The 13185-nt window shown below is 36.2% G+C and overlaps 1 protein-coding gene across 1 annotated transcript in view; it reads left to right on the top strand.

Moving 5' to 3' along the window:
• The window catches only part of MNS1 (meiosis specific nuclear structural 1), a 46046-nt gene that overhangs the window by 27184 nt on the left and 5677 nt on the right, over positions 1-13185 (top strand). Inside the window, exons 5-8 of the mRNA XM_046655414.1 lie at positions 13-242; positions 1045-1261; positions 1373-1480; positions 11037-11294. Of these exons, the coding sequence (XP_046511370.1) occupies positions 13-242; positions 1045-1261; positions 1373-1480; positions 11037-11294 (813 nt within the window). The remainder of the gene's footprint in view (positions 1-12; positions 243-1044; positions 1262-1372; positions 1481-11036; positions 11295-13185) is intronic.

Genomic DNA, 13185 nt, shown 5'->3' with positions numbered 1-13185 from the left:
TTTCAATAACAGAAACGTGATGCTGAAATAGCCAAAACCATGATGGAAGAACACGAGAGAGTAAAAAAGGAAGAGAATGCTGCAGAGGACAAACGAAATAAAGTAAAAGCACAGTACTATCTTGACTTAGAGAAACAGCTTGAAGAACAAGAAAAAAAGAAGCAGGAAGCTTATGAGCAGTTGCTAAAAGAGAAACTCATGGTTGATGAAATTGTTAGGAAAATCTATGAAGAAGATCAATTGTAAGTTTATCCCAACTTTCTTACGTGCCTAAACGTTTGCATTAGGTTGATCCCGGGCTTGTTGTGAAAAGCTAGAGCACCTAGACGGCGCCCCTCCTACAGAGTAAGTCCTCAGTAAGTGTTGTGGTCACATACGCTGAGACCAGATCTTACTGTCTCTGTTAGCGTGACAGTTAATTATCTGATAACTGATAAATGCTTATTAAATGACAATGACTAAACCTTTGTTTTTCTTAAATGTGCCCATAACACATGACAGAGGACTTGTTTTCCAACGAATTTCCTTGGTAGACAGCTGAAGTATAGAGTGCTGTGAGGCTTGTGTAAACAGGTTGTGGCCTTTCTGAAATGAGATGCATACAACTTCATTAATAGGTTAGAGAAGAGGCGTAGTGGTATTTTACTCAGAAAATTCATACCTGTCATATTTAGTCCCACGTAGTAGACACTCAGAGGTTTGTTACATGAATGAATGAACAAACTGTAAATAGGAAAGCCATTTTTATCCACATTATTATCAACTGAAGGAACTGACAGTTATATTTTTTGATATCATTTCTATTGCTATAAAGCTGCATGGGGGCCGGCCCCGGGGCCGAGTGGTTGAGTTCGTGCACTCCACTGTGGCAGCCCAGGGTTCAGATCCTGGGCGCAGACATGGCACCGCTCATTAGGCCATGTTGAGGCAGCGTCCCACATCCCACAACTAGAGGGACCCACAATAGAATATACAACTATGTACTGGGGGGATTTGGGGAGAAAAAAGCAGGAAAAAAAAACTGCACTTACTATTACTTTTTAGAGAAAGACAACAAAAGTTAGAAAAAATGAATGCAACTCGAAGGTATATAGAAGAGTTTCAGAAAGAGCAGGCTCTCTGGAGAAAAAAGAAGCGTGAGGAGATGGAAGAAGAAAATAGAAAAATCACAGAGTTTGCCAACATGCAGCAACAAAGAGAAGAAGATCGGATGGCAAAAGTTCAAGAAAGTGAACAAAAAAGGCTACAGCTTCAGAATATGGTATTAAATAATCAATTTAACATTGGAGAAATTCTGAAATATTTTTTTCCTGAAATATTTATTACAGAATTTGGTTCCTAAAAATGTGTGTTTTTTTAAAAACTTTAATAGCTGACTCAGAAACTGGAAGAAATGCTGAGGCAACGTGAAGATTTGGAACAAGTGCGACAAGAATTATACCAGGAAGAACAAGCTGAAATGCATAAGAGGAAACTAAAAGTAAGTTTTGGAAATTGACAGAATGATTAACATAGAGAATAATATCACTTTTAAGATGAAGCAGTAGAAAGATAATAGATTTAAACCCAACCATATTGATAATACATTATATGTAAATGGTATAAACACTACAGTTAAAAGAGAAATGGTCAGGCTGTGTTAAAAAAGCTAGACCCGGGCAGCAGTTCACAAACTGCATAAAAAGCAGGATACAATTATGTTTTCTTCAAGAAACACGATTTAAATATGAAGACACATATAGTTTAAAAGCAAAAGGATGGAGAAAGATATGTACCATACAAACACTAATCAAAAGCAAGTTGGAGTAGAAATCATGATGTTAATAGAGTAAATTCATGTGGAGGATTAATGGTCCTAAAGGTATATGAACCTAAAAAATCTTCAAAATACATGAAGCAAAACTGAAAGGAGAAATAGACAAACCCATAATTATAGTTGAAGATTTCATTGCTCTTTCTCATTAATATGTAGAATAGTCAGAAAACCACAGGATATGGCATTAAACAGCTATATCAACAGGTTTGAGCTCAAGTCAGGATGATTTGCTGATTTTCTAATTGGGTTGCTTCTTCACTTATTGTAAAATTTTGAGAGTTCTTTATGTATTCTAGATACTAGTGCTTTGTCAGGTGTGTGGTTTACGAATATTTTCTCCTAGTCTGTAGCTTGTCTTTTCATCCTCTTAACAGGGTCTTTTTCCAAGCAAATGTTTTCAATTTCTATGCAGTCCAGTTTATCAATTTCTGTTTTTATGGATCATACTTTTGGTGTCACCTCTAGGAAGTCTTTGCCTAGATCGTGAAGAATTTCTCCTTTATTTTTCTAAAAGTTTTTCACTTTTAAATCTGTGATCCATTTTCAGTTAATTTTTTGTATAAGATATGAGACTTAGATCAAAGTTCAGTTTTTGCTTTTGGATGTCCAGTTGCTCCACACCATTTGTTGGAAAGGTTCTCTCTCCTACACTGAATTGCTTTTGCACCTGTGTTAAAACACAGTAGAGTGTATTTGTATGGGTCTGTTCCTGGGATCTCTATTTTGTCTGTTGATCTATCTGTCCATCCTTCCATCAGTACCACACAGTTTTGATTACTGTAGCTGTATAATAAGTCTTCAGAACTGTTTTAGCTATTCTAGTTCCTTTGCCTTTCCATATGAATTTTAGAATAATTTTGTCTCTAGAAGTAGTCTTTTGGGATTTTGATAGGAATTGCATTAAATCTGAATATCAATTTGGGGAGAGTTGACATGTTCACTATGTTGAGTCTTCCAGTCCATGAACATAGTATGAGTCTCCATTTATTTAGATCATCTTTGAATTTTTCCATCACTGTTTTTTAGTTTTCAGCGTGCAAATCTTGTATATGTTCTGTTAGATTTACATCTAAGTATTTCTCTCTCTTTTTGGCAATTGTAAATGGGATTTTAGTTTTAATTTCAGTGTCCATGTACTCATTGCTAGTGAACTGACTTTTTTATATTTATCTTGTATCTCATGACCTTGCTGAATTACTTAGTAGCTCTAAGAGTTGTTTTCTTTTTTGCTACGTAGTATATGGTATCTTCTGTATATAGGAACAGTTTTATTCCTTGCTCTTCTCTGTATACTTTTTATTTCCTTTTTTTGCGTTATTGCACTGGGTAAAACTTCTAGCATTGGCTACCACTATCCCAAGTGAAAATGATGAGAGTGGACATCAACTTTCTTTGTTACATTCCTTAGGGGGAAAGCATTCTGTTAGTTGTAGTTTTTTTGTTCATGCCGTTTATTAAGTTGAGGGAGTTCTCTTCTATCCCTATTTTTCAGAAGGTTTTTATCATGAAGGGGTGTTAAATTTCCTCAAATGCTTTTGCTGCTTTTTCTTTCTTAGCCTGGTGGATTACATTGGTTGATTTTTTGAGTACCGTACTGAACCACCTTGCGTCACAAGAATAAACCCTACTTGGTCATGATTTCTTTTAATATATGGGGCTGGATTCTATTTTCTAGTATTGTGTTAAGGATTTTTGCATCCATATTTATGAGGAATATCAGTTTTTAGTTTCCTTTTTTAATGCTGGTGTCAGGGTAATACTATCTTCCTAAAATGAATGGGGAAGTGTTCCCTCCTCTTCTATTTGCTGGAAGAGATTGTGTAAAATTGGTGTTAATTCTTCTTTAAACGTTTGGTGGAATTTTCCAGTGAAGCCATCTGGGCTTAGAGTTTTATTTTTTGAGAGTTTTAAATTATTAATTCAATACCCTTAATAGTTATAGAGCTATTCAAATCATCTTATTTCATATTCAGTGAGTTTTGGTGTCTTGTGTTTCCCAAGGAAGTGATCCATTTTGTCTAAGTGGTCAAACCTATGCATGTAGAATTGTTTATTCTCCTGTTATCCTTTTGATGTCTCTGGAATCTCTAGGTCTATCCCATGTTTCATTCCTAGTATTGGTAATTGGTTTCTTCATTTATTTGGTCCACTCTTGCTTTGGGTTTTCCAATTTTACTGAATTTTTCAATTTCAGCTTTCTTGAAATATAAATGACATATAAAATTGTAAGATATTTAAAGTGTACATCCTGGTGATTTACTATATGTTTACCTTGTGAAAGAATTCCCCCGTCTGGTTAATTAACACATCTGTCACCTCACATATTTATCTTTTTTTTTCCTTTGGTGAGAACATTTAAGTTCTACTCTTAGCAAATTTCAATTATACAGTTCAGTGTTATTGACTAGTCACCATGTTTTACATTAGATCCTCAGACCTTGTTCATCTTATAGCTGAAATTATTTTCCCTTTTACCAACCTCTCCCTGTTTCCTCCACACCTCCCCGCTCCCTACCCCGACGCCTTGCTCCCGGCTCAGCCTCTGGCAACCGCTTTTCTACTCTGTTTCTATGAGTTTGACATTTTTTTTTTATATTCCACATATAAGTGTTACCATGTAATATTTGTCTTTCTCTGTCTGGCTTATTTCACTTAGCATCCATGTTGTTGCAGATGGCAGGATTTCCTTCTTTTTATGGCTGAATAATATCCATTTTATGTATATATCACATTTTCTTTATCCCTTGACAGACACTTAGGTTGTTTCCATGTCTTGGCTATTGTGAATAATGCTGCAGTGATCATGGGAGTGCAGATATCTCTTTGATATCCTGTTTTCATTTCCTTTGGATAGATACCCAGAAGTGAGACTGCCGAATCATATGGTAGTTCTATTTTTAATTTTTTGAGGAACCTCCATACTGTTTTTCATAGTGGCTGCACCAATTTACCTTCCTACCGACAGTGCACAAGGGTCTTCTTTTCTCCACATCCTTACCAACACTTGTGATCTCTTGTCTTTTTTATTTATTTATTTTTTAGACCTGAATCTTTTTTAAAAAATTATTTTAGTGAGGTCATATTGGTTTATAACATTGTGTAATTTGTAACAGATGTGAGGTGATATCTCATTGTGGTTTTGATTTGCATTTCCCTGATGATTAATGTCAAGCACATTTTCATGTACCTGCTGGCTAATTGTATAGCTTCTTTGGTAAAATGTCTATTCAGATCCTCTGCCCATTTTTTAAATCAGATTTCTTGTTCTTTTTTATTGAGTTGTATGAGTTTTTATATATTTTGGATATTAACCCCTTATCAGATATATGATTTGCAAATGTTTTCTCCCATTCCGTAGATTGCCTTTTCATTTTGTTGATGGTTTCCTTTGCTGTGCAGAAGCTTGTTAATTTGATGTAGTCCTACCTGTTTGTTTTTGCTTTTGTTGCCTTTGCTTTTGGCATCTAATCCAAAAAATCATTACTGAGACTGGTTTTGAAGAGTTTACCCTGTATGTTTTCTTCTAGGAGTTTTGTAGTTTCAGTTTCACTGATTTCTTTTTAAAGAATCAGTCTTTTGTTTCATTGATATTGTCTATTGGTTTTCTGTGATCAATTCCATTGATATCTGCTCTATTATTTCCTTCCTTCTGCTTGTTTTGAGTTTACTTCTCTTTTTATAGGTTTTGGGGTAGGCACTTAGATCATTGATTTGAGACATTTCCTAGGCATGCACTTAGTGCTATACATGCATTTTCCGAAACATATGCATTTAGTGCTGTAAATTTCCCTCAAAATTGTTTTAGTTGCATCTCACAAGTTTTGATATGTCTTATTTTCATTAACTCCATTGTACTTATTTTCCCTGAGACTTCCTCTTTGATCCATGAATTATTTAAAAGTGTGTTGCAGGTGTCCCCAAATGTCCAGAAATGTTCATTTTTTTTTTTATTATTGATTTTTAGTTTGATTCCATTGTGGTCAGAGAATACATTCAGTATGATTTCATTTCCTTTAAATTTCTTCTGTGGGCACTTGAAAAGAAAAATGCTCTATAAATGTCCATTAGATCCTACTGGTTGATGATATTGTTGGGTTCTTCTAAATCCTTGCCGATTTTCTGTCTAATTATTCTATCAGTTGTTGAGAGAAGGTTATTGAAGTCTGTAACTATAATTGTGGATGTGAATATTTCTCCTTTTACAAAGTGTTTTCTAATTGAGGTAAAATTTACATTGCATAAAATTAACTACTTTGTTTTAAAATATACAGTTCAGGAGCATTTAGTACATTCATAGTGTTGTGCAGCCATCACATCTGTCTAGTTGCAAGACATTTTTGTTACCCCGAAAGAATACCTTGCACCCCTTAAGCTGTCACTCTACATTCCGTATTTCCCTAGCTGCTGGCAACTACTAATTGGCTTTCTGTCTTTATGGATTTTGCTATTCTGGATATTTCATATAAATGGGGTCGTACAATATGTGACCTTTTGTGTTTGGCGTTTTTCCCTTAGGATAATGTTTTTGAGGATTATCCATTTTATAGCTTGTATTAGTAATTCATTTCTTCTTTTGGCTGAATAACATTCCATTGTATGGCTATACCACATTTTGTTTATCCATTCAACAGTTTATGGATATTTGATTTGTTTCCACCTTTTGACCATTGTGACTGTTGCTGCTATGAACATTTGTTTTTGTTTGAATATCTTTTAAAAATTATTTTGGGTATATACCTAAGAGTGGAATTGCTGGGTCACATGGTAATTTTGTGTTTAACTTTTTGAGGAACTGCCCAACTGTTTTCCACAAAGGCTGCACCATTTTACATTCCTACTATCAGTGTATGAAGGTTCCATTTTCTCTACATCCTTTCCAACACTTGTTATTTTCTGTCATATTATACACAAAAACGACCTCAAAATGAGTAAGATATAAACAAAAAGAAGCTGAAACTACAAAACTTTTGGAAGAAAACATAGGAGAAATTCTTTATAAACTTGAGAATGGCTAAAGGATAAAAATAAGACTAAAAAGTCATGAACTATAAAAGAAAAAGTGTATAAATTGGGTTTCATCAAAATTAATAATTTCCTGAGCCAGTCCTGATTGCCTAGTGGTTAAAGTTCCACACGCCCTGCATTGGTGGCCCAGGTTCCGTTCCCAGGTGTGGAACCATACCGCTCATCTGTCAGGAGCCATGCTGTGGCAGCGGCTCACATAGAAGAACCAGAAGGACTTAGAACAAGAATATACAACTATGTACTGGGGCAGGGGAAAAAAAGAGAGGAAGACTGGCAACAAATGTTAGCTCAGGCCAAATATTTCCTAGCCAAAAAAGAAAATGGAGATTACTAAGTATTGGTATAAAGGGCATGTTAGCACCAAAGAAAGAAGTTAATAATTTCTTAACATTGTTAGGAAAATGAAAATGCAAGCCACAGTCTGGGAGAGAATATTCCCCATACATGTATCTTACAAAGAACTTTTATCCAGAATATATAAAGCACACTTATAACTTCATAATAGAATATAAAGAACTCAGCTTTTTTTTAATGAGCAAAAAGTTTGAACAGATACTTCATAGAACAATATATATGAATAGCCAAGTACACAATAAATTGTAGCTATTAGTGTTATTATATTTAATATTTTTCAGCTATCTCAAAGTAGAACATTATTTTAGATACACTGTTTCCTCAGCGAGGAGGAAATAGATACCAGGTATTGATGTCAAAATCTATTGATGTATATTCTTAATAATGAACTTCATTTAAGAATGTAAAATGTGTACAGTTCTTTTAAAAACATCTTAATGTAATTCACTTATATACATCTAAGATCAAATTACTCAAAAAAGTTAAGAATTAAATGGTGGATGAAGGCATAACAGACATATATGAACAAATGGGAAGCAGACAGGCAGAGTTATCACCAGATAAGTAAAACACCAAATGGATACCAGATATCACAGATAAAAGGTATAATCGATAATGAAGGTACAGCAGAATGAACATTTAATCTTCCATCTAATGTTGCCTTGAAGTACGTAACTTTTTTTTTTTTTAAGATTTTGTTTTTCCTTTTTCTCCCCAAAGTCCCCCAGTACATAGTTGTGCACCTTTAGTTGTGGGTCCTTCTAGCTGGGGCACGTAGGACGCCGCCCCAGCATGGCCTGGTGAGCGGTGCCATGTCCGCGCCCAGGACTCGAACTGGTGAAACCCTGGGCCGCCACAGCAGAGCGGGCGAACTTAACCAGTCGGCCACAGGGCTGGCCCCAGAAGTGCATAACTTTTTAAAGGCTGTGAGATCTCCAAAGAAAATTTACCAGAATAATGCAGGAGGAAAGGGTGTTTAACATCACTAGAAATTAATAACAGATATTGTAACCTACTAACTGAAAATCTAAAAACATTCTTTTCAATTATTATTGGTTGAAGAGGATATTTGGAGACAGTTTAAAGAATGAGATTACTGCATATCAGAATCTATCAGATTTTGTAAAACTGATCTCTGGGGCAATTAATTATTAAATGAGAAATACTGGAAAAAATTATCTAGGCAGTCAACTCAGTAACTTAGAAGAACAATACAAATTCAAGTGTGCGGCAAGAATATGGAAGGAAATAATAAAGATACAAGTGGAAATAAACTAAAATCAGGAGAACACATTAGTATTAATCCAGTTGCTTAATGTTAATGAGAAAAAGCTTTTACTCTGGAAAAACATTGAAAAATAAAAAAAAATTGAAGGAATAAAAGGTCTGTAAAGAAAGAAGATTAGAAAAATAGTGAAAGATTATTCAATTGTATCCTAATAAAATGTAAAAATCTTGATGGCGCAATTTTCTGAGTTAAAAATATAGTGATTTAAAAACATGTAGAAAAATCAGACAAAATAAGATTATTAAGAATATTTGCTATATTAAAAGTGCCCTGCCTCACCTCCTCTCAGCCTCACCTCTGGTTTCAGTGACAGCTGTGGAGACAGTTGTGAGGGCTTAGTCTGACTGTACTGACAGCTTCCTTAAGTGTGGGGGTGTGGGGGTGTGGGTGGGGTCAGGGAGTCACTGTCCTCTGGGGCATCCCTCAGCAACAGTGGACAGAAATTAAGGGGTAAATGCTTCTTCCTGTCAGCCTTCAGGAAGGTCCTGAAAGGCACTCCGTGCCTTCCTCGCAAGGCCCTGGCAGGATTAAGCCTCAGTGCCCATGGTGGTAACCAGCTCAGTGGAGCACCCTTGTGTTGGCTTTTCTTGCTTCCCTGCTTCGCTCTGCTTGTCCTTGACTGCTGCTTCCTAAGATTACCTCCCTGGTAAAATCTCTATTACAAGTCCTTGTTTAAGGCTCTGCTTTCAGAGGAGAACCCAGACTAAGAAACCTCTAAAAGTTTCCAGGCTCAGAGTAGTTTTACAGCAAATTATTTCAAACCTTCAGTGAACAGCTACTTCTCAAACCACATAATGGGTTTTAGAACATAGAAAAGGATAGAAAACTATGCATTTCATATTATATAACTATATAATCCTGATCCAGACATGTCAAAGAGTACATGAACACTTTCCTAGTTGAAAAGAGATAGTTTTGTTTAATATATATTTATTTTGCCAAACTCTTCCCTGTTTTTAGCCAGCTGTCTTCACCATTGGGTTAAACTAAAATTTGTGTGGGAGATGGGTGCCAGGAAATGTGAGCAGTTCATTTGTTTCATTCAGTATGTACTAAATTTCTGTGTGCAAAGCATTATAAGCTCTTGAGGAATTCAAAGCTAACTGACAGCATCTCTGCCTTCAGTGAGCCTTTTGACTTGTATATAATACATGGCAAATGAACACCAACTGCGTATTATAAAAACACTATGTGCCCAGCATCCCAAAGAAAAATAAGATATGCACTCTAGGAATTTATTTTTAGTGAGGAATAGGCATGTACATATGAAATAAAGTTAAATGATGGAAAAATTAAATGGGATAAGTGGCCAAAAAGAGAGGTAATTATCGGTTAGAGTGATTAGAGAAAACTAAGGAGGAGGTAGGATTGTGAAGCTATTAGATGGGGATAAGTGAAGAGACAGAGGTCGGATGTGGCGCACAAAGTTGCTGCGCTGATACTCCAGATTGGCTCACTTAAAGCCCACTCCTACCCCCTTTTAAAAACATTTGTCTTCCATAAAGACTATAAAGTTTAAACTACATTTCTCTTCTCTGAGCTGGAATTCTTCATGTGACCTAGGTTATCTCCAACAGTTATCTTCCCCCCCCCCCCCCCCCCCCGCCCCCATCAAGGGGTGAAGATGGAAGTGAGCAGATGAGTTAACAGCCACGCCAGATCAGGTCATTGCGGGTAGCTTTGGTAGAGTCCCCATCACGGGATTTGAGCAGTTCCCTGGCCTTCCTGGAAGTTCTGTATGCCCCCTGATGGCCTCTGTTATAGTTTGTGTTATTGATAAGTAAGAACCCTGACCATAGAGCTGTTGTTGTTAAGGCAATATTTTGGATGCCTGAAAGATACTGGCTTACCTGGAGCTTGTGTTAGAATTGGGCAAGGTTGATTAGATTAGAGAAGGATTTAAAATTTACATCAGTCCTAACTGAGTAGACTAGATGATAAAACAAACATGGTAAAATGTTATTGGTAGAATCTAGGTGTTCAGAAATCACTGTGAAATTCTTTATATTTTCAGTTATGTTTGAAATTTTTCATAATAAGATTTTGGGAAAATTAAAGTTTGTAGTAAAGGACTTTAACTGCTCCAAGTAAATTTGAATTTCCCTGAAAAACTTCTGATTATCATTGCTAGATTATTGTTCTGAAAAATGTTTGTCAATGATTTGAACAACAGTTTCAGGCAAGATTCTAGAATGACTCATGGTTGATACAAATTACGCAGACCACAGATTTAATACACTCACATGTAGAAAAACATTTTATATCAGCTCTTTCAAAGTAGTTATGTGTTAATTCTGAGTACAGAAACAAGATTATAAATACCTACAAATTAAAATTGAAAATAAGTAACGGAGGCAATCCAAAAGTAACATGTACTTTATCCAACTAGTTTTAACAGGATGGGGCAACATGTTACCTTGAAAATGCTTAATTTTTTCACTTTCATTTCATATTGTAACATTAAGCTTAAGCAAACTATATCCTACCCTTTCTTTATAAATCTGCTGTAAAGAAACCATAACTGAATTAACTTTCATATGTATTGTTCTTTAGGAAGAAGCAGAAGAGAAATTGAGAAAGCAAAAGGAGTTGAAGCAAAATTTTATAGAACAAATGGCCTTGAAGGAACTAGTACTACAGGCTGCAAAAGAGGAAGAGGAGATCTTCAGAAAAGCTATGCTAGCTAAACTTGCTGAGGATGATAGAATAGAATTAATGAACGCTCAGAAACAAAGAATGAAGCAGCTCGAACACAGGAGGGCTGTGGAAAGACTTATTGAGGAACGTCGCAACCAATTCCTTGCAGACAAAGTAAGAAGTGTTTTGGGGTTTTTTTGGTCATTATCATTGAACAGCAATCAGCTCATCTACTCATACACAAAACATTTAACTCAGAAACTTTTATGTGCCAGATGATGTCAGATGTCTGTTTACTAATCATATGATCTATAAATTTTCTGACCAATCGTTAGTGTATCTAGAAAATATTTATTGATGTTTTCTGTGTGCTGGTTGGTGTTAAGAACATAAAGATAAATATGACTAAGTCCATGTCATCTATGAGTTTGTGGTCTTGGTTAAGAAAAAAATATATAAAAACAATTACTATATAATAAGATATGTCAAGTGCAAGTGATTATAATTATACAGGGATGGTGGACGTCTTGGTATGGCAGAGAGGAGACAGATCATGAATGCCTGGATGCTATTTTAAGGAAGGTAGACTTTATCCAACAGGACCCACTGAAGAATTAAGAAAGCTACATGATAAGATCTGCACTTGGAAAGATGACTCAAGTAGCAGTAGTGTGGATAGATGTGAGGGGAGTAAGACTGGAGAGAGGGAGACCTGCAAGGAAGTTATTACAGTAGTCCCAGTGATAGTTGGTGAAAGCCCATGCAAATGGAGAAGGGATCCATCTGAGAGATGGTAAGAAGACAGAACTGAGAGCCAGGCCTGATGGCCTAGTGTTAAAGGTTGGTGTGCTCTGCTTTGGTGGCCTGGGTTTGATTCCCAGGTGTGGAACCACACCCTTCACCTGTCACTAGCCAGGCTGTAGCAGCGCCTCACATAGAAGAACTAGAAGGACTTACAACTAGAATATACGACTATGGGCTGGGGCTTTGAGAGGGGGGAAAAAAAAGAGGAAGATTGGCAACAGATGTTAGCTCAGGGCAAATCTTTCCCAGCCAAAAAAAAAAAAGAACTGATGTTAGATCTAGAGAGGTGAGAGAAGAATTAAGGCTACTACTGATAAATAATACTGTTACCTCCATCTTGAGTAAGTGAGTGAGTGATGTCCTAAAGAAAGTGTATGCATTAAGCAAAATTTTGAGGAGGGTATGTAATTTGAGACGGTATATAATTCCGTTTTGTCCACAGTGACTTTGAGACCCAGGGGAAGATTTCTTCATTGGAAATGTGGATTTAAGAGTTGGAGAGGAGGGGCTGGCCCCATGGCCGAGTGATTAAAATTTCATGCGCTCTGCTTTGGTGGCCCAGGTTTGTAGGTTCTAATCCTGGGCACAGACCTATACCACTTGTCAAGCCATGCTGTGGCAGCAACCCACATACAAAATAGAGGAGGACTGGCACAGATGCTAGCTCAGGGCTAATCTTCCTCAAGTGAAAAAAGAGGAAGATTGGCAACAGATGTTAGCTCAGGGAAAATCTTCCTCAGCAAAAAAAAAAAAAGAGTTGGAGAGGAAACTAGGTTTGTGACTTTGGACATAGTGATTTGTCTATTTATGTTTCATCCATAAAACTGAAATAATATGTATACAATCTGCCTCATTAGATTGCTGTGCTTTAAGAACCAAATGAGATAATGTGCTTTGAAAAGATAAAGAGCTCTAAATATGAAGAGTACAGATTAGGCATATGGTACATGCTTTTAAGTAATAACAGAAGTGGTAGTAATAATAATATTTGAGCATTTACATATGTCAGTCACTCTTTTAAGCACATTACAGGCAAAGCAATAACTTTCAACCCTGTGAGTTAGGTACTCCTCTTCCTCCTGTTTTAAAGATGTAGCATCTGAGGCATAGAGAGATTATATATATTGCCCAAGGTTTCACAGCAGTTAAGTACCAGAAGTTAATTAATATAGTAATGCTGATCTTTTCCTGCATAGCTGGACAAAAAGAAATCCCAAGATATTCTTGTAATCAACAGATACTGGCCTGCTAGGCATTCTGC

The sequence above is a fragment of the Equus quagga genome, chromosome 2, assembly GCF_021613505.1.
Source record: "Equus quagga isolate Etosha38 chromosome 2, UCLA_HA_Equagga_1.0, whole genome shotgun sequence".
NCBI lineage: Eukaryota > Metazoa > Chordata > Mammalia > Perissodactyla > Equidae > Equus > Equus quagga.
This window is presented reverse-complemented; position numbering and strand designations above follow the sequence as displayed.